The sequence below is a fragment of the Colobus angolensis genome, unplaced genomic scaffold (genome assembly GCF_000951035.1).
Source record: "Colobus angolensis palliatus isolate OR3802 unplaced genomic scaffold, Cang.pa_1.0 Scaffold316, whole genome shotgun sequence".
Lineage (NCBI taxonomy): Eukaryota > Metazoa > Chordata > Mammalia > Primates > Cercopithecidae > Colobus > Colobus angolensis.
Genome location: NW_012116444.1, coordinates 663,342 through 684,082, shown reverse-complemented (window position 1 = coordinate 684,082; position 20,741 = coordinate 663,342). Strand labels below are relative to the sequence as shown.

General features: G+C 49.3%; 2 protein-coding genes across 8 annotated transcripts in view; one reads left to right on the top strand and one right to left on the bottom strand.

The window, feature by feature from the left end:
* ZDHHC16 (zinc finger, DHHC-type containing 16) overlaps positions 1-8,712 on the top strand; it is a 15,667-nt gene extending 6,955 nt beyond the window's left edge. Inside the window, exons 2-11 of one of the 5 annotated variants that reach the window (XM_011951188.1) lie at positions 2,119-2,366; positions 2,538-2,732; positions 2,863-2,951; positions 3,332-3,360; positions 3,964-4,097; positions 4,235-4,282; positions 5,139-5,224; positions 6,047-6,170; positions 6,361-6,431; positions 8,121-8,712. In XM_011951188.1, coding sequence (XP_011806578.1) covers positions 2,124-2,366; positions 2,538-2,732; positions 2,863-2,951; positions 3,332-3,360; positions 3,964-4,097; positions 4,235-4,282; positions 5,139-5,224; positions 6,047-6,170; positions 6,361-6,431; positions 8,121-8,235 — 1,134 coding nt within the window. In that variant the 5' untranslated portion in view covers positions 2,119-2,123 and the 3' untranslated portion in view covers positions 8,236-8,712. Of the gene's footprint in view, positions 1-2,118; positions 2,367-2,537; positions 2,733-2,862; positions 2,952-3,331; positions 3,361-3,963; positions 4,098-4,234; positions 4,283-5,138; positions 5,225-5,988; positions 6,171-6,360; positions 6,432-8,120 lie in introns of all 5 variants that reach the window. The other 4 variants (XM_011951190.1, XM_011951189.1, XM_011951192.1 and 1 more) reach the window with 4 other exon arrangements.
* Positions 8,713-9,290: 578 nt separating this feature from the next.
* Positions 9,291-20,741, bottom strand: part of MMS19 (MMS19 nucleotide excision repair homolog (S. cerevisiae)) — a 43,644-nt gene continuing 32,193 nt past the window's right edge. For 2 of the 3 annotated variants that reach the window (XM_011951182.1, XM_011951183.1), the window contains 21 exons: positions 20,614-20,691; positions 19,937-20,075; positions 19,218-19,372; positions 18,475-18,553; positions 17,743-17,868; positions 17,469-17,550; positions 17,022-17,122; positions 16,766-16,915; positions 14,802-14,957; positions 13,532-13,631; positions 12,962-13,064; positions 12,776-12,844; positions 12,428-12,554; positions 11,867-11,967; positions 11,657-11,713; positions 11,018-11,204; positions 10,631-10,713; positions 10,334-10,498; positions 10,191-10,250; positions 9,757-9,857; positions 9,291-9,680 (listed from right to left, as the gene is read on the bottom strand). In XM_011951182.1, coding sequence (XP_011806572.1) covers positions 9,653-9,680; positions 9,757-9,857; positions 10,191-10,250; positions 10,334-10,498; positions 10,631-10,713; positions 11,018-11,204; positions 11,657-11,713; positions 11,867-11,967; positions 12,428-12,554; positions 12,776-12,844; positions 12,962-13,064; positions 13,532-13,631; positions 14,802-14,957; positions 16,766-16,915; positions 17,022-17,122; positions 17,469-17,550; positions 17,743-17,868; positions 18,475-18,553; positions 19,218-19,372; positions 19,937-20,075; positions 20,614-20,691 — 2,247 coding nt within the window. In that variant the 3' untranslated portion in view covers positions 9,291-9,652. The remainder of the gene's footprint in view (positions 9,681-9,756; positions 9,858-10,190; positions 10,251-10,333; positions 10,499-10,630; positions 10,714-11,017; positions 11,205-11,656; positions 11,714-11,866; positions 11,968-12,427; positions 12,555-12,775; positions 12,845-12,961; positions 13,065-13,531; positions 13,632-14,801; positions 14,958-16,765; positions 16,916-17,021; positions 17,123-17,468; positions 17,551-17,742; positions 17,869-18,474; positions 18,554-19,217; positions 19,373-19,936; positions 20,076-20,613; positions 20,692-20,741) is intronic. The other variant, XM_011951184.1, reaches the window with a different exon arrangement.

Below are 20,741 nucleotides of genomic sequence, written 5' to 3'. Positions count from 1 at the left end.
TTTTTTTTTTTAAGACTAGAAGAGGTGCGAGGTAGCATATAATTTGAGTTTATTACAAATGAGGAATGCATTGGATTTGCATGCTATTGCTACAAAAAGTATTTTGGCAAATAGGAAACTCTCCATTAGCTATAGAAAGGGAATGAACAGTGGTGTGGACAGTCCAAAAGCCACCTAGATTTGTTGTGGGGTAATCTGTTTTGTCCCACTCTTACATTTGATTGTGGGTATCTACCACTTTAAAAATTCATGCTACAAGCCAAATCATGCTTCCAAACAGTAGGGGTGGAAGTTTGAGCTTGAGCTTTTTTTTTTTTTAATTTTTTTTGAGACGGAGTCTCACTCTATCTCCCAGGCTGGAGTGCACTGACGTGATCTCGGCTCACTGCAACCTCCACCTCCCGGGTTTCAGCGATTCTCCTGCCTCAGGCTCCCAAGTACCGGGATTACAGGCATGTGCCACCATGCCCAGCTATTTTTTTGTATTTTCAGTAGAGACAAGGTTTCACCATGTTGGCGAGGCTGATCTAACTCCTGACCTCAAGCAATCCACCTGCCTCAGCCTCCCAAAGTGTTGGGAGTACAGGTGTGAGCCACTGCGCCTGGCCTTTTTTTCTCTTTTCTACACTCTCCTTAATTCTTTTCGCTTCCTAGGAGGTGACAGGAACAGACAGTTTCTTTATCCTGGTGCTGAGTGTAGGTCCCTACCGAATTGTGCTTTCTCCTCTGTAGACCTTGTCTGCTAAGTTCCTTTTCACCTTAGAGCTTACAGGGCTTGTGCAAGGAGGTAATTAAGTATTTTCTTTGAAAGGTCTTTTGTGGGGATGAGCCAGGGTGCAAGGAGAGTACAATGCTCCAGTTACCGAATTGAAACCATCCCTGCAGTGGAGCAGCCTCCTCCAGTTTCTGTTGGGTTTTGAGCTACCTGTTAAATAAGTCAGTGGGGTTGTCAAGGACAAAGCAGCCCTCCCTGGCTGCCTCAGGGCAAAATCAGATAATTTTTTTTTCTGGTGAAAGTATTTAATCTGCAGAACTGATGAAACTGTCATCTGTTAGCGCATCTGTGTCTTCTGGTCATTGCCCAGGTAGCTGATCTCTTCCCATGGCTGCTGCATGAGGTAGAAACTGCATAGAGGAGATGGAGGCACTGGTAGAGGTGCCACAGAAGCGGTGAACTGGGAAGTCTGGTTGGGCAGCTTGGGGCTAAGGTAGCAGCTGCAGAGAAGATTCTTGAGTGTCTAATTAGACTGGGGCAGTGGAGTCCATCAGAGAGGTCAGGCCCCGAGGCCTTCATGAATCAACATGGAGGTCCCCTCCCATTGCTTGTGACTCCTTCCTGTGGTTTTGGCTCAGAATACCTGGAGTTATCTTGGCTACCATTTCCTTGGGAGTGGGGCTGGGAATGGAATTGGAGACAAAGCATTTTCTGTCATGCAAGGGGTAGCTGGCTGTCCTGACAGGAGACAGGTAATGTCATGCTACCAGGTTGAGTCGGCTAGCCTGTGACATCAGCCCAGAGGGAATAGGAAGGAAGAGTATCTTTTGCCAAGACTTAAATAGCACCAGGGAATATCTCGGTGCAAGATCCACATTCTGTGTACTCATTCCTCCACTGGCTGTTCTTTGGTGAGGAGTAATCGTCTGAAGGTGGGTTGATGTGCCAACGCAGTCAGGAAGCCCTGGCGATCTCTGCTACGGTGGCCATGCCCAGGGACACAGTGGGCAGCTTTGTCCATGTTGGCCACACTCCACCCAAAGGTCTGTCTACACAGACAGTTCCTAAGACTGCTTTGGTTTGGAGCAGCCTTTCTCACCCCTTTCCTGTGGCCTGTTGCTTTAGGTGTGCATCACCTTGGATTTGCTATGCAACCATGTGGTGTAATATGAGTATGATTTCTGCAGGCTCAGAACCGTCAGTCTTACCCCCTTAATCTGGTTGGAACATGGGCACTGTCCGTAGAAAAATGAAGTAACCTTCCTACTTCTCATAGGTGGTGACTGGCCTAGCTGGGTCTTAGTCTCAGGCTTTGCCCTCCCAGTGAGTACTCTAGGCTTTCCCACTAGCGGGTTAGGAAGGGAGGGCTCAGACTAGATCCTCACAATGGTGTGCTCTCCTAGGAAACATGCGAGGCCAGCGGAGCCTGCTGCTGGGCCCGGCCCGCCTCTGCCTCCGCCTGCTTCTGCTGCTGGGCTACAGGCGCCGCTGTCCACCTCTGCTCCGGGGTCTAGTACAGCGCTGGCGCTACGGCAAGGTCTGCCTGCGCTCCCTGCTCTACAACTCCTTTGGGGGCAGTGACACCGCTGTCGATGCTGCCTTTGAGCCCGTCTACTGGCTGGTAGACAATGTAATCCGCTGGTTTGGAGTGGTGAGTGATGTCCAGGGAGCAGGAAAAGGGGTATTGTGGGAAGCAGAGGGACATGTCTCTGACAGACCCAACCCAGGTTTTGGAGGCCGGCCCCCACCCCTAGGGAAACTCCGAGTCTGCTTTGGGCATAGCTCTTGCGCCATGTCTCCCTGACCTTGCTGGTGTTGGCAGGTGTTCGTAGTCCTGGTGATCGTGCTGACAGGCTCCATTGTGGCTATCGCCTACCTATGTGTCCTGCCTCTCATCCTCCGAACCTACTCAGTGCCACGACTCTGCTGGCATTTCTTCTATAGCCACTGGAATCTGATCCTGATTGTCTTCCACTACTACCAGGCCATCACCACTCCGCCTGGGTACCCACCCCAGGTGGGTCCTCACAGGGGCATTGGGGGAAATTGCTGGCTATGGGACCTGGTCCCAGGAGTGGGGAGAGTATCTTGGTATGTTTTGAGAGACAGAACTGGTGCTGCCACAGTTATGCTCTCCCTTCACACAGGGCAGGAATGATATCGCCACGGTCTCCATCTGTAAGAAGTGCATTTACCCCAAGCCAGCCCGAACACACCACTGCAGCATCTGCAACAGGTGGGTCTTGGCTTTGCTCTCTGGGAATCCCAGCTGTGGTCCTGCTGTAGCCCTAGGGCAAAACCTCACCTTGAGTTTGCTAAGACATGGGTGAAGCACCCATCATGTCCCAGGCAATGTGCCCTCTTCTCCTGACACCTCATCCTTACAGTGGTCCTCTGAATTAGGCATTATTACCACTTGTGAAAACCGAGGTTTGGAGAGATGAGTTACCTTGTCTAGTATCTTATAGCTATTAAACTACAGAGCTGGGTTTGAAGCAAGGCCTGGCTGTCTTCAAAGTCTGTGCCCTTTCCACCTCAGCAGGATGATGTCAGGATTGGCACTGACATCTCAAGAACTTTGGCCACCGTAACAGAGCCTGTGTCCCTTCCTCACAGGTGTGTGCTGAAGATGGATCACCACTGCCGTATCCTTTTGCTTCCTCTTCTGCCTGAGGCCTTCCTTAGCTCCAGAGTACTGTACAGGGTTAATGACCACCATTTAGCATCACCCTGCAGAGAACACTGGAGTTGAGGAGTTGTGGGGGCTGACCATCTCCTGGGGGAGCAGGAAGCTCACACTCTAGGACAGATCTTCTTGGAGCAAGGAATCTTTTAACAGCTCTTTCTTTTCTAAACTCTCATGCTAACAGCTATTGGATGGAAAGAGATGTTTGAGCTTCTGTGGTTGTTCACTGGGTATGCCAGATAGAACCATGGGTCCCCATCTGCTGTTCCACACAGATGTTTGGCTAACTCCAGCTAGGCTGAAATATCGGCAGATTCATTTTAGTGAAGGATTTCAGTTTCTGTGACTTCCTGGTGGGACCTGAATGCTCTGAAAAGCTTTGAGCACTTCTACCTCAACCTGGGGTGTAAAGAGTTGTATTTTCCTGCCTTTGGAAAGTAGTTCTTAGTGACTGGAAGCCTGAGGCTTGGGTGATGTTGTCATGAACCAGGGATGAATCTGAGGGGCCTGGACACCACCTGAAATTGTGTTTGATTCTAGTCCTTAATCATTTCCCAACCAGCCTGGCTAAACAATTGTGTGGGCCACTATAACCATCGATACTTCTTCTCGTTCTGCTTTTTCATGACTCTGGGCTGTGTCTACTGCAGCTACGGAAGTTGGGACCTTTTCCGGGAGGCTTATGCTGCCATTGAGGTGAGCTCGTTGTCAGGAATAGGGCAGCTCAGTAGTGCAGAACTTTGCGATGTAGAACCTGCCCCTAAGGAATGGGGCGGTAGCACCCCATCCTAGAAGCCTGAGAGTATAACCAGCACTGTTTTCCATCCCCTTAGAAAATGAAACAGCTCGACAAGAACAAACTACAGGCGGTTGCCAACCAGGTGGGCTGTCCCCACCCCACTGCCTCCTGCTGCTCAGGCCTGGGGGCATAGAGTTGCTCAGGCAACTGGGGCCGACCTGCCCATTTAGTTGTAGAGGCTGCTGAGAGGCCACTCTAGACCAGATCAGGAGTGTTCAGGCCGACTGGCTGTGGTGGGTAAACTAAGTGACCTACAGGCAAGCTGGAAGTTCCTGGTATTTGACAGTTTTGGCTATCTATCCCGTCATCACCTCTCTTCAGCCGAGCAAGCAGTCTGCCTTGGTGACGGCCTGAGCAGCAAGGAGTCTATGTTAGTCTGTGTAATGGGGTTCCAGGGGACAGAGATCAGGCTGAGCCAGTCTGATCATCCCTTGCACCTGGTCTATCTACATATGGATCATCCCTGTCCCCCAGTACCTTTTAGGACTCCTTAATCTGCTGAGCCCATCTTGGGCCCATATTGATTGTATTTCTGCTGTCCTTTCACAGTCCCTAGTGGTTCTCCTCACTCCAGTCAGTCCATTCTGGGTATGGTCTGGTCTCCTCTCTTGGGGATGCAGCCGCGCAGTGAAGGAGTTCTGGCTGGGGATTGGAGTGGCTTCCCCTGGAGCCCCATTTGTGTTGTCACTCTGAAGGCCCAGGGTCAGCTCCTCCTGTGCTTCACCATCCTGTCCAGACCCTGCTCTGCTGCCCAGTGTTTGTCCATGTGGTGATGCCGCTGGGCTTGGTCCACCCATCTTCGCTGCTTCCCTGACTCCCCTGTGGCTTTACCCCGTTTCCTCTGCCTGGGTTTGGATCACTTCCTGCCTATAGGTGCTGGGGTAGTTGCTGGAGACCCACAGAGCAAATGAGCCAGCTTTGCTGTTTTCTTTTTCTAGACTTATCACCAGACCCCACCACCCATCTTCTCCTTTCGAGAAAGGATGACTCACAAGAGTCTTGTCTACCTCTGGTTCCTGTGCAGGTATTTAATTTTGATAGTTTTAAGGGAGGGGAAGCTTCAGAAAAAGTTTTTTAGGTGGCCACACGCAGGCAGAAACCCATTCCTAAGTGAACTGCTACTGTTTAGTCTAATTTAGGTTGGCAAAGAGCCAGCACTTTTCTAAAGCATTTCAGGGCAGGAAGCACTGAGGATATTGGCATTGCTTATTACTAAGCACATGGATACAAGTATATGCTTGATATGTAACCAGAGTAAGTTAAACTCCTTATTTATAGATGAGGAAAACTGAAAATTGGGGGCCAAGGGGCGGTGAAGTGAAGTGACTTGTTCTATGATACACAGCTAGTAGGAAGAGTAGCACTGGAATTTGAATTTCATGCCATCCCATTCCAACCCTGGGTGCTTTTACTACCTCCCACTATCTCCTAAGCATGGGTATTTTAGGAAATATAGAACATTTTCTCAGTAATACAGACTTCTCTACTCTCCTTTCTGCATACTCTCTTATTTTCCTTTAACAACAACAGAGATGGAGTCTTGCTATGTTGCCCATGCTAGACTCAAATGATCTTCCTATCTCAGCCTCCTGAGTTGCTGGGACTACTAGGCATGAGCTACTATGCCTGGCTTCACATCATTTATTCTTAGGCCACTTTGATGCTTTTTCATTGATGCTCTTTATAGACATAATGAAGTAAAAGTTTGTCTAGGATATATGCTGGGAGGTGAGGACGACTTAGGTAGAGAGGTTACAAGCCAGTTGTTATTGCTTAGCTCAATTTCAGACATACTTCCTCCAGCCCTCTCTAAACTACCCACCAGTCTTCGCCCCTCTTTTCTTAGTTCTGTGGCACTTGCCCTGGGTGCCCTAACTGTATGGCATGCTGTTCTTATCAGTCGAGGTGAGACTAGCATCGAAAGGCACATCAACAAGAAGGAGAGACGTCGGCTACAGGCCAAGGGCAGAGTGAGTAGGGTTGAAGGCTTGGGGTGGGTAGGTGGGTAACTGAACCTGCTCTCCTGTAAACAGGCCATGGGCAGGGCTGACTAGGGCAAGCATTGTAAAAGGCCAGAACTACTCTACCTGAGCTTTAGCTTAGCCAGTTTAGTCTCAAAAATTAGAAGTTAAAAGAAACATGTGTTTTTCTTGGCTCCAGGTATTTAGGAATCCTTACAACTACGGCTGCTTGGACAACTGGAAGGTATTCCTGGGTGTGGACACAGGAAGGTAATGTAAGACACACAGACTAATGCAGTCCAACAGAATGCTGTGAAGAGAAAGATGTTCTGTGCCTGTGAGCACTTGGAATATGGCTAGTGGCTACTGTGTTAGCACAGTTCTAGACTCTACGAATAGAGATCACTGTTCATTTGAACCTAAGAGGCTTGAGGCCAACACTATGTGGTTTTAAGTAACAGATGAGGCTTCAACATGACTACAGTAGAATCCTCGGAAAGCTGTGCTCAGGAAGGGGCCTCTGGTTGTAGGATGCAGTGGCCAGCAGTCACCTCTCACTTGGAGAGCAGTGTCTAGAGTTCAAGCCAATAATTTGTGAGATGAAAATAATCTACTTGTCACAGAGGCCCTAAGACAGTAACTGGAGCTACCTCTCAGCCCAAGACAAGGGGAAACAATTTTTCTTTTTCTTTTTTTTTTTTTTTTGAGACAGAGCCTCGCTCTGTTGCCCAGGCTGGAGTGCAGTGGCGCAATCTCGGCTCACTGCAAGCTCCGCCTCCAGGGTTCACGCCATTCTCCTGCCTCAGCCTCCCAAGTAGCTGGGACTACAGGCGCCCGCCACCACGCCCGGCTAATTTTTGTTTTGTATTTTCAGTAGAGACGGGGTTTCACCATGTTAGCCAGGATGGTCTCAATCTAACCTCGTGATCTGCCCGCCTCGGCCTCGCAAAGTGCTGGGATTACAGGTGTGAGCCACCGTGCCTGGCTGGGGAAACAATTTTTCAAATGGCAGTTACTGAGGCGATAACAATTAGATGGGCAGACAGACGTGCCTTCCCTCCACCCTTTCCCATGTACATGACTCTCCTATCACTGTGCTTAAAGTGGACCTTTAGAAGTTGAGCTCGAGGCCGGGGGCGGTGGCTCAAGCCTGTAATCCCAGCACTTTGGGAGGCCGAGACGGGCGGATCACGAGGTCAGGAGATCGAGACCATCCTGGCTAACACAGTGAAACCCCGTCTCTACTAAAAAATACAAAAAACTAGCCGGGCAAGGTGGCGGGCGCCTGTAGTCCCAGCTACTCGGAGGCTGAGGCAGGAGAATGGCATAAACCCAGGAGGCGGAGCTTGCAGTGAGCTGAGAACCGGCCACTTTACTCCAGCCTGGGCGACAGAGCGAGACTCTGTCTCAAAAAAAAAGAAAACTAGCCGGGCAAGGTGGCGGGCGCCTGTAGTCCCAGCTACTCGGGAGGCTGAGGCAGGAGAATGGCGTAAACCCAGGAGGCAGAGCTTGCAGTGAGCTGAGATCCAGCCACTGCACTCCAGCCTGGGCGACAGAGCGAGACTCTGTCTCAAAAAAAAAGAAAACTAGCCGGGCAAGGTGGCGGGCGCCTGTAGTCCCAGCTACTCGGGAGGCTGAGGCAGGAGAATGGCGTAAACCCAGGAGGCAGAGCTTGCAGTGAGCTGAGATCCAGCCACTGCACTCTGCAGCCCGGGTGACAGAGCGAGACTCCGTCTCAAAAAAAAAAAAAAGTTGAGCTCGAAACCTCAAAAGGCCTTCAAGGCACCAAAAGGTACATTTGTTGGATAAAATTAGGCAGAAAAAATTAGAACTTTTGTTACTTTCATAATTGACATCAAGGCAGCTTCAGGATACCTTGATGTATGCTTGTTAAGGAATGATGATCGGGAAGGACCAAGAATTCTTGGAACTCAGAGACATTTCTCTCTTCTCTTGTAGGCATTGGCTTACTCGGGTGCTCTTACCTTCTAGTCACCTGCCCCATGGGAATGGAATGAGCTGGGAGCCCCCTCCCTGGGTGACTGCTCACTCAGCCTCTGTGATGGCAGTGTGAGCTAGACTGTCAGCCACGACTTCAGCACTCATTCTGCTTCCTATGTTATTTCAAGGGCCTCCAAGGGCAACTTTTCTTGGAATCTTTGATCAAAAAGAGCCAGTGGGCCTGCCTTAGGGTACCATGCAGGACAATTCAAGGACCAGCCTTTTTGCCACTGCAGAAGACAGACACAATGTGGAGAAATCTTAGGACTGACATCCCTTTACTCAGGCAAACAGAAGTTCCAACCCCAGACTAGGGGTCAGGCAGCTAGCTACCTACTTTGCCCAGTGCTGACCAGGACCTCCTCCAGGATACAGCACTGGAGTTGGCCACCACCTCTCCTACTTGCTGTCTGAAAAAACACCTGACTAGTACAGCTGAGATCTTGGCTTCTCAACAGGGCAAAGATACCAGACCTGCTGCTGAGGTCACTGCCACTTCTCACATGCTGCTGAAGGGAACAAAAATAAAGGTATTTGATTTTTAAAGATATGTAGCTTCTCACTCTCTGCCTCACAATAGGGCAGGGAAGGGGAAAGTCAAAACCTAGTGAGGTGTTCTGGTCATGCCTTTTTTTTTTTTGGAGACGGAGTCTCACTGTCTCCTAGACTGGAGTGCAGGGGTGCGATCTCGACTCACTGCAACCTCCGCCTCCCAGTTTCAAGTGATTCTTGTGTCTCAGCCTCCCAAGTAGCTGTGATTAAAGGTGGGTGCCACCATGCCTAATTTTTGTATTTTTAGTAGAGATGGGGTTTCACCCTGTTGGCCAGTCTGGTCTTCAACTCCTGACCTCTAATGATCCATGCGCCTCAGCCTCCCCAAATGCTGGGATTATAGGCATCGGCCACCATGCCCAATCTAATTTTTTTTAAAAATTATTTGTAGAAATGGGTTCTTGCTGTATTGCCAGGGCTAGTCTGAAACTCCTAGTCTCAAGCGATCAGCCTGCCTCAGCCTCCTAAGGTGTTGGGCTTACAGGCCAGTCCCTGTCATTGTTCCTCCAGCTTGGTGCAGTGGCCCCTCCGGTTATATGAAGCACATGTGGGGTGGGGGAAATATCTGACAGCCCCTTACCAAAAGAAATCTTTATTCTTCAGCAGGTACACACATCTGCCAGCCCTGGTCCTCAGGGCCACACTCATATGCACTCACCCCTCAGCAGCATATCGCCCCTTTTCTGACATACCAATGCAAGAGACCCAGGACCCTAGATCTTTCTTCAAACACAAGTGTCTCACACATACTTATTTCACAAATCCACTAGAAATCTGGACTCTTATGTTCCTTGTACAGCCATGCAACAGAGGCCTAGCATTTGTGCTGTGTCTGTGGGAAAGGCAGTCAGAGGCCAGTGGTTTCCCTGCTTTGGGAAGATGGCTCGATAGTAATTCCAGGTTAGATTGTCAGAACAGTCTAGGCCAGGACTGAAGACTCAGCTGCCAGGACTCCCCAGCAGAAACCTGTAGGCAGAAAGATGGCGGCATTAGTGGTGAGGCTCATTTTGGTCCCATCTCTCCCCATGACCTAGAAACTCACCATTCCCCCCTGGCTGACACTGCTTCCTTGCGCACCAGTCTCTTCTTGTCATCCAGGGGTTTGGCTAAGGCCCGGATCACCTGTGGTTTGTACGGCAGCAGCTGTGGAGTCAGAGGATATAGAGGATATAATCAACCTTGCTCATCCAAGGCAGCTGAAAGTACCGCTTTTTTGATTCTGTGCAACTAATATTCTGAGGAAAGCAAAACATCTTTAGCGATTCCAAGGGATGTTAAGTGGCAGGATGACCATTCTGTTACCTTCTGGGCCCAAGGAAAAGAATCCTTGGGCCGAGAATTACCAGATCTGTACCTTGTAATTCAGATCTCAGTTACACAGCAGGGTGGCCAAGCCCACTTGACTAAGGCAAAAAGGTACTCACGTGTCTCTTCTGAGACGTTCCCAGGCCAGGGAGGGACACCTGAGGTACTTACCACAGGGGTGGGCAGGCGAGTGAGAGCATGCATGCATTGCAGTGCGGCAATCCGGACAGCCTGGAACACAACCACAAGGAGATGAGAGCATGCCCAGGGAGAGAGATGCTGGTGCCTAAAAGAGTTGCTGGGGCTCAACGTACCATGGAAGGGCTAGAGCTGAGGTTCAGAAACTTGGTGACGAGGTTGTCCACATGAAGACTCATGACTTGGGGTGCTTCCAGTAGAAGAGGCTGAAGACAGCTGAGGGTGGAGAGCTGTACCACACAGTCAGGGCAGGACAGGGCCTCCAGCAGCAAGGAAAGAAGCTAAGGGGCAATGGGCAAGGTGGGGGATGGCCACATTGTGAAGATCCTGGTTCTTGTCCCCTCCTCTTTCTAGCCCCATCTGAGGAAGAATAGCTTTGTCCTTTGCTTAGAAGCTCTGCCTGCAGGACTTACCGTGGGCAGCTCTGGCAAGAGCACAGGCTTAGGCAGCCTGTTAAGTACATGAGAAAGACCCTTCAAGTAGTTTGGCTTCACATCTGTAAAAAATGGAAAGGCTTAGAAGAGAAATTGGACTTCGATATATAGCTTGAGAATTCAATCCCGATCTGTGATGAGGCTGAGACATCAGCCTACAAAGGGGTAAAAAAGTCCTTCACGCTCAGAATAAGCAAGATACACCCATCAAAGGAAGAAGTGGGACAAGAATCTAGAAGTTTAGTCTTCTAGGCACAGACCACAATATATCTCTAAAGAAGCAAGTGGCTCCTAAATTATCTTGGGGAATGTGGCCAAGCAAAGGAGAGGTGTGTATATGTGGGGCCTTTCTTTCAGACTCCTCACCTTGGGGAGCAGCATGGAAGCCCTGGACCAAAGCAGGCACGTTATCGGTGAAGAACCGCTGGCGGAACATGATCCGCACTTCAGCATGGCCAGCACGAGTCAACACATCAGTGCAGTCAGACATGAGCAGAGAGAAGCCATCAGCTGCTGCTGGACCTAATTCTGGGTCATTCAGGAGGTCCATGAGCTGGAGAAAAAAGAGCCTTTGAGGTACATCAGGGAAGAAGAATCTTAAGTGCCAAAGATGAGAATGGTGCTGGGTGTGGTGGCTCATGCCTGTAATCCTAGCACTTTGGGAGGCCAAGGCAGGTAGACTGCTTGAGCCTAGGAGTCTGGGCAACATGGCCAGACCCAGTTGTTACAAAAAATACAAAAATTAGCTGGGTGTGGTGGGGTGCCCCTGTAGTCCCAGCTACTTGGGAGGCTGAAGTGGGAGGATCACCAAACCTATGGAGGTTGAGGCTGGAGTGAGCTGTGATCGCACCACTGCACTCCAGCCTGGGCGACCGAGTGAGACCCTGTCTCCAAAAAAAAAAAAAACAAACCCACACAGAGGAGGATGGAAGTCCTTGGGAGAAATAGGAGCAACAAGAAAGTTTGTTTAGGTCCTGGGTTCTCCTGTCTCCAGAAAGGACGTACCCGGGCTGTAAGGCAGGAGCTGAGAGGATGGTATCTGAGCACGAGGGCCTTTGTTACCTGTAATTAGACACAGAGAGCAATTGGGGAATGACACTCAAACCCCAGAACCCCGAGACATAGATGTTTATAGTTTAGGGTCAAACAGGGACATTTTATTTAACCAGACATAACTGCCTCTCTGTCTAAACAGACTCTACTCCAACTCCTTACCCAGAGAAGAAGAGTGAAGGCCTGACTACGACAGGGCCCAGAGCCCAGGCCAGCCTCCACTTTGTCCACAGCCAGCTGTAGGAATTCATCCAGCTGTTGTCCTAAAAAGGAGAGGAAATGGTGACATAAAGGTGACATTTGCCCTTTAACAATGAAGGATGCAAATCACTTAAGTGCAGAGCTCCCTGAGAAGCTGTTAGAAAGGGAAACATACCATTTTTGCCTGTGGACAAAATGACTGGACACCTGCGTAAGAGCCTGGTATTCTCATAAGACAGAGGAGCTGCCATTTGAAAAGAGGGTTGTCACTAGCCCCACTGTAGGGAGTAGGATGGCAGAACTAGATTCTTTGTGCTCCCTTCTCTTCTCAGGTACTATAAAGCTCTGCCCAACTGTGGTTTTGATGCTTTTCCCACGGGCAGTCCCAGGACAGTGCTTGAGCAGTTGAAGCCCTACTAATGTTATTAGCAAGCTCCTTTTAAAAAGAGAATGAGCACTGAGCTATAAGATTTCACGGGTAGTTGATTGTGGGAGGCTCCTTACACAGTCTGATCTTAGTACCTGCAGGGTGCTTGTTGAGGAGTCCTGCAAAGCACTTGGCAGCAGCGGTAGAAGAAAAGGGGCAGCTGTGGCAGCAGCTCAGTTCCAAAAGCTCCCGCATGAGTTGGTTCAGCTGAGGGATTTCCACCTACAGAAAACCTGGCCATGTAATGGACCCAGAGAACACCTGAACTCCAAGAGAACCAGTACACAGTGGCAGCAGGGACCGGGATGGATAAGAACTAACTTCTCTGGTGGGGGAAGTAAAAGATCAGCTTAGCCTGTGGCAAATTTCAACCCAAAGTCACCTGGGATCCATTTCCCCTTGTCAAGGTTAAATAACGGTACTTCCCAAATGTGCTCACTTACATTTCGAGGCAGGGAGCAGACAAAGGCCATAAGCAGTGCAATCAGCCGCCTCTGCCCCGAGGCGTCATCCTATAAAGGAAGCAGAGCCCGATCAAGCCTGCCAGCAATAGGCTTGTCTGCCCCTCTACCCATTCCAGATTAGCCCTAAAAAACCAGCTTGAAGGATGTAAGTTCTAAGACTGTCACCTGGAATGGCTGGAATCGGCTCGGGAAGCTGTTTTCAGGCAGAAAGGAGACGTTGCCATCCAAGAAGAGGGGCACAATGTGTGTGACACTCTGTGCAGCTAACCTGGGGGCAGAGTACTAGGTATGACCAAGGAGCTAGGATTCTAAAGCAGCCCTCTCCTCCACAGACATGCTTTTCAACCTGGGGTTCAAATTAGGATCACCAAGTCAATGGGACATGCCCTGATCATTCATGCATTGAACAAATACTAATTTGGCACATATTATGTGCCAGTAATCATTTATATTCAGGTTCCCATCTGGGAAGTCAAGGTATGTTTTAAAATGCCCTACAGGTAATTCTTAAGTCCGAAGTCCACCTGCAGCTAAGAACCACTGGCCCATGGCTTCCCACCCTCACAGTCCATGGTGCTAAGAGCCCCTTCCTTTTGTCAGCAAAACTTACAAGACAATTAACTGCACCCACATTTACATATAGGTAAAAGGACAGCTGACAAGGCAGCTACCTGTTGCTTCTTCCCAAGAATGCTATCCTCCCTGGGTTCAGGCCACATCCATGATTATACTTACTCAGGGCTCAGGTGGGTGGTAGCAGTGCCAATGACAGACACCATGGCAGCCAACACCTCATCCTCCAACAGTACTTTTTTCAGAACTGAGGGCTCCTTCTCTGCAAAACATACACATGCACACAATCACAAGACCATGACGGGTTCAAGAAATGGATGATTGGTTCTGTCACCATCACTGACTCTGGGGCTTGACTCTAGCCATGACAGCAGTTCTTAATTTGGCCTCTGGTAGTGCTGTAGTCCTGAGAACCAGCAGGGCACCAGAAACAGGAGTGGTCTGACCTGGGGCCACAGAGCGCTCTTGAGAACTCGGCACAGTCCTTAGACTAGGCCAACAGTGGGAAAGAGGGATAGCTAAGATGAGCATTCTTAACATAAGAAATAGAAATGTTGTCCCTGGTGTCCATGGAGATGCAAAGGAAAAAAAACCAGTAATGTTGGTTTCTGAAAAAATTAAAAACATGCATTTATCTTCATGAGTCCTTATTATTTATAGCAACTGTCATATACTGAGTACTTCCTGTGTGGCAGGTACTACACACTATCTTATTTAGTCCTTACCAACTACCCTGTGAAACAGTTTTTCTTTTTTTTCGAGACAGGAACAGGATCTCGCTCTGTCACCCAGGCTTGAGTGCAGAGGCACAATCATGGCTCACTGCAGCCTTGAACTCCTGGGCTCAGGTTATCCTCCCACCTCAGCCTCTTGAGCAGCTGGGACTATAGGTATGCACCACTATGCCTGACTATTTGTAGGAACAGGGTCCCCTGTGTTGCCCAGGCTGGTCTCAAAACTCCTGGACTCAAGTGATCCTCCTATCTTGGCCTCCTGAAGTGCTGGGATTACAGGTGTGAACCATGGTGCCAGCCTAGACGGTACTCTATCTCCATCTTGCAAGTGAGGAAATTGAGGCTTGGAAAGGCTGAATAGCTTCACCTAAATTAGCATGTGGTAGAGCTGAGGATGAAACCCAACCAGGTGGGCTTGACTCCAGAGTCCAATTCTAAGTAAACTAATCACATAGCACTTCAAGGGGAAAAGGTGTGCATTCTTTTGAACGTTGCTAACACTAGTGGATTTTGGTTCCTGCCATCGGTCAGGGTGGCATCCTTTGCTGTGAAATGAAATCTCACTCTGAGGACAAAGGATTCAAAATAAACCTCTGATGATACAAAACACAGTACCAATACCCAGAGGGTGGCAGTGGTGTTCAACACCAGCAGAGGGCAGAGTTCCCAAAGGCCAGGAAGGAGAGGTGGAAAGTTACCTGGCATAGAGGCCTGCACAGCCAAGGCAAGCAGGCAAGGTATAGCTGTCTGGTGGAAATACCAGCAGCTCTCAGGGTCCTGCTGACATTTTTCTGCCATCTGTTTGAGGCTCTGACAGACAGCAATAACGTCACTGGATTGTGCAACCATATTCCCTGTTGGTGAGAAAGTGTTCTCTGTAAGGTTTTCTTAAAAGCACTTTCAGGTATTTCCAATACACAGCAGATGAGAAGAACAAAGATGAGTGACTGAAGAGACCAAGAGTGCCTTATTAAAAAGCTGAGTCACTTTATTCTCCTGGCTGTTCTTTCTGATCTATTCAGACTTCATAGTTGAGACTTGCTCTGTTCCAGGCTCTGCAGCAGAAACACTTGTATATATTCTCCCCTTATTTTTTGTAACAACCCTATAAGTATAATTTCCCTCACTCTATAGAGAAGGACATGGAGGCACGATGAAATAAATGATCAGTGGCTTTTCCAGGGTCACAGGAAGTGCAAAGTCAGGAATCAAGCCCAAGTTATAATCCAAGTCTAGTATTCATTCTACTATGTAACAGCTGCTGGATCAACCACGGTAGGCCTGAATCTACCCACAGGGCAAGCTGCTGTCACTTTTGCCTTGGAGCAGTACTTCTCAAACTCAACGGTCTCTGAGTTACCAGGGGACACTGTTAAAATGCAGATTCCGATCAGTGAGGGCCTGAGATTCTGCACTTCTAACAAGCTCCCAGATGACGCCCATGCTGCTAGTTAACAGACCATCTTTTGAGCACCATGGCCTTAGGGTGATGCCTCTCAATTCTGCCCCACATGAAAGTTACCTAGGTACTCTTTTTTTTTTTTTTTTTTTTTGAGACAGGGCTTTACTCCTGTTGCCCAGGTCAGGCTGGAGTGCAGTGAAGCAATCTCGGCTTGCTCCAACCTGCACCTCCTGGGCTCAAAGTGATTTTCCTGCCTTAGCCTCCCAAGTAGCTGAGACTGCAGGTGCATGCTACTGCTCCTGGCTCATTTTTGTATTTTTTGTAGAGATGGGGTTTCGTCATGTTGCACAGGCTGTTCAGGTCTCAAAACTCCTGAGCTCAAGTGATCCATCAGCTTTGGCCTCCCAAAGTGCTGGGATTACAGGCGTAAGCCACCACACCTGGCCCGGCACTTTTTTTTTTGAGACGGAGTCTCACCCTGTCTGCCCAGGCTGGAGTGCAACGTCACGATCTTGGCTCACTGCAAACTCCCTCTCCCAGGTTCAAATGATTATCCTGCCTCAGCCTCCTGAGTAGCTGGGATTACAGGCGCCTGCCACCACACCCAGATAATTGTTAGTAGAGACGGGGTTGCACCATATTGGCCAGGCTGGTCTCCAACTCCTGACCTTGTGATCTGCCCGCCTCAGCTTCCCAAAGTGCTGGGATTACCGGCGTGAGGCACTATGCCCAGCCCTTTTTTTCTTCTGAGACAGAGTTTCACTCTATTGCTCAGGCTGGCCAGGCTGGAGTACAGTGGTGCAATCTCAGGTCACTGCAACCTCCGCCTCCCAGGTTCAAGAGATTCTCCTGCCTCAGCCTCCCTAGTAGCTGGGATTACAGGCACATGCCACCATGCCCAGCTAATTTTTTTTGTATTTTTAGTAGAGACGGGGTTTCTCCATGTTGGCTAAGTTGGTCTCAAATTCCTGACCTCAAGTGATTCACTGGTCTTGGCCTCCCAAAGTGCTGAGATTACAGGCATGAGCGGCGGCCCTGGTTAAGTACTCTTAATAGTACTATTTGCCCAAGTCCCATCTCTCCTCAGAGACTGATTTAGTTGGACGCAGGCATCAGTATTTTTTTTTCTTTTAAAAGAGTTGATTGTGTTACTCTTATGTATAGCTACAGCTAGAACCACTGCTTTAGAGGCATCAACTCCAAACTTGACTACAGCTCCCCATTCAGCCCAGTCCCTTAGTTATTATTCCTAGTAGTTACCTCTGTTCACCTGCCAGAGATGCTGCAGCAGCAGAGGCAGTGTCTCCTTGACGATGCTGGGATGTGTTGATACAGCTGACAAGGCTTGCAGACAGCACAGATGCCGGGAGCATTGGGTGGGTTCATCTCCTTTAGTCAAATTTGACTCCCCTGAAAGCAACCCATATAACATGAAGGTTCACTGTGTGATAGCAAGCACGAAAGCCCCAAAGCCTTGCTGGGAAGGGATGGGCCACAGAGGATTAGAAACACATACCTACACGCAGCTCCTCAGCGAGCTTGGGTACGAGGTGGCTGCTGAAGGCCACAGGGTAGAGAGCAGCCAGGGTTCCTGATGCTTCCAGTGCTGCCACCCTGCTGGAGGCGCAGAGCAGATGAGCAATAGCTGAGCCTTGGCTCACAGCTCTCTTGCCTAGGTCTGATATTAGGCAGGTTCAGGAGTGTGAGCTCCCAACACCTCCTTGCTAAAGAGTAGAACTCAAGTACCTACACCACTGAGTTTGACAGGGTTTCCTAAAGCCTCAGAAGAGAGCAGTCCTACATCTCTCCAACCGGTTAGCAGCCAGAGCCTAACACAGAGCTCACCTCCCCTAAGGAGAGCCAAGGGTCAGAAGCACAGAGCCCTGGTCCTAGCTTGATCTGCTGCTGCCAATACAGAGGCAGGGAACAGCGTGCTCTATATCTCACTGCTTTAAATTCTCACCAACTCTGGGAATCCTCCTCCAGGAAGCTCAGTCTGTACAGGTGACCCACTGCCAGCTCCAAGTCCTCAGAAGATAGGAGATCTGTAGTTAGAAGGGAACATGAATCTCATCTTTCTTCCCCTGCAGCCATCACAACCCTTCCAAGCTCTTTTTAGAAATCCCAAATCATCCAGAGTTGCAGTGAGAACAGGATAGTAAGGCTGCTTTTCACTAAGGCAGCCTTACAAGAAAAGGACCAATATCCTTCTCTTCTCTCTTTCCCTTAAGATGTACCTGGCTGGGCACCCAAGACTGTGAGTGTACGGATGCCAACAAGCTGAAGCTGGGTGCTGGGGTCTGTTAGGGCCATGAATACCAGTGAGCACAGCTGGTCCTTGAAGCCATTCAGAGGCCTTTGATCTAGGGAGAGACAGAGGCCAGGTTAGAAGGAAGCCATTACATTCCATATCCCTGACTAAGCTGTGATATACAGACAACCTGGGGTAGATTTTTTTTTTTTTTTGAGACAAGGTCTCTGTTGCCCAGGCTGGAGTGCAGTGGCACAATCTCGGCTCACTGCAGCCTCTGCCTCCCAGGTTCAAGCTATTCTCCTGCCTCAGCCTCCCGAGTAGCTGGAATTACAGGCATGTGCCAACATACCTGGCTAATTTTTGTATTTTTAGTAGAGACAGGGTTTTTCACCATATTGGCCAGGCTGGTCTCGAACTTCTGACCTCAAGTTTTCCACCTGCCTTAGCCTACCAAAGTGCTGGGATTGTAGGTGTGAGTCACCATGCCCCGCCTCCTGGGGCAGATTTAAAGAGCTTAATCCATTGGGTATCCAGGAAGCACACTGAGAAAAATAAACAGATCTCATCCATCTCATCTGTTAAGTGTTCTCTTGTGCTACCTCAGAATAGGACCATTGTTCTAGACTACTTTTCCACAGCACTCTTTGCCCTGCTGTCCTTTATAGTCTGCAGTGTTCAACAGTCCCCAGAGCACTGCAATGGAAGGCAACCTCACCTTTGTCTTCATAGCTCCATTTCTGCTGCAGCTTCAAGAAACCCAGGAGCATTTCAAGGATTGTTCGCCGCTGGCTGCTCTGTAATGTTTCAAGGGGTACTGGAGTCAAAGAATATTTTAAGGGATTTCAATCCTGCTACTCTGGATGCAGGGAGAAACCTTTCTTTCTTCCAAGAGATGGGGGCTTTGCTCTGCCACAGTCAGGCTAGAATACAGCAGCATGATTATAGCTCACTGCAGCCCCGACCTCCTAGGTTCAAGTGGTTCTCTCGCCTCAGCCTCCTGAGTAGCTGCGACTACAGATGCGTGCCACCTTATCCAGCTAATTAAAAATTTTTTTTTTTTTGGTAGAGATGTGGTCTTGCTATGTTGCCCAAGCTGGTCTTTAAATCCTAGCCTCAAGTGATTCTCCTGCCTTGGCCTCCCAAAGTGCTGGGATTACAGGCATGAACCAGCATGTCCTGCTTGGCTAATTAAAAAAAAAATTTGTTTTTTAGAGATGGGATCTCGCTTTGTTGCCCAGGCTGATCTTGAACTCCTGGCTTCAAGCAATCCTCCCTTCTTGGGAGAATGATCCTTTTATGTAAGAGACAGGGAAAAAGTGAGTAAGGGAAGCAGCAGCAGCAGCCAATGGGAGCAAAACCCAAGATCTACTATGTCAGCCCCAGGTAAAACTTAGCTCTCTGAGAAAGGGAACCTAGCATACAGGTCCCATCATTCCCCCAAAGATTCTGCTCCCTTACCTGACTGTGCTTGTGGAACTGTTCCAGCAGTAAAGGCAGTACATTGCTGGTGATATAGTCACAGGCCCGGGCAGATGCACCTGCAGCTGCCTGCAACAGCTTGGCACTAGGCCACACCAGTTTCATGTCTGGTTCACACAGGTGGTGCCTGCAGTCTAGAGAAGCAGCACATCACAGACCTGGGGAGGAGGCCAAATGGTGCCTGACTTCCCCTACAGTCCACAGAGGTTGGAGACTGAGACCCATGACAGTTTACAAGCAGTTAACATTCAAATTGTTTTCAATTCAGAGTAGGGCTGTCACCCCCAAATCACCAAATATGTTGGGGCTAAACAAGAAAGGTCACTGGCCCTTAAGGAATGTCATTTTTTTTTTTTTTTTTTAAATTTGAGATGGAGTTTTGCTCTTGTTGCCCAGGCTGGAGTGCAGTGATGCGATCTCAGCTCACTGCAACCTCTGCCTTCCAGTTTCAAGCAATTCTCCTGCCTCAGCCTCCTGAGTAGCTGGCATTACAGGTGCCCACCACCATGCCCGGCTAATTTTTGTATTTTTAGTAGAGACGAGGTTTCACCATGTTGGCCAGGCTGGTGTTGAACTCCTGACCACCCGCCTCGGCCTCCTAAAGTGCAGGAACTACAGGCGTGAGCCACTGCACCCGGGCAAGGAATGTCATTTCGATTGTGCTCACTCCCCCTTCCTGGCTGCCACAGCCCCATTACCCTGTAGAATGTTGCTAAGGAAGGAGTCAAGGAGGTCCTCAGCATCAGCCCTCAGCACAGAACGAGACAAACACGCAGTCAGGGAGTGGAGGGCCGCCAGGCCCTCTGCCTCCACCCGCTCACTTGCCGTCTGGAACACCTGTCAGGGAGGGATCCCATGGCTACTGAGGTGAGCCTGCACCAGATGAGACCCCACCAATCCACTGCCTATTTCCTTGTTGGAGAGGAGAGTGAGAACCTCTAGGACACAGAAATGGAAATTAACATGTCAACTGAGTGTCTTCTCACTGGTGTGTTCTTACCAAGTCCTTAGTCACACTCAGGACAGAGACACATACCTTCTGAGAAACAGAAAGCCAACTCTGAGCAGTGGCTCTGCTCACCTTTCTATTCACCACAGTGCCAGAGGCACCATGACCTGCACTCCTTGCCACAGAAGGACAAGAAGTGGGTAATGTGCAAAGGTGATCAACTGCTCTTACCAAGCAGCTGACCGTCACATAGGGACTCTCTCTCGTCATTCAACTAGAATTATGTCCCCCTGCTTGCCTCCTGAATAACCAGGCATAATACCTTGGCCCTGGGGATGACAGAGGGAAAAGGACAGGATGTATTATTTCCCCTCATGCCTGACAATTGAGAGTTAATAGTAGTGAATTTATCTGAGTAACACTCACCTCTCTGCGGATAGAAGCCCAAAGGCTGGGGAGGAAGTCCTTCAGCTCCTTCTGTCCATACACAGCACAGCAAGCATTCTGCCAAGGAAACCGCTATCAGTTATGTGCATACTCAGACACCTAGGATG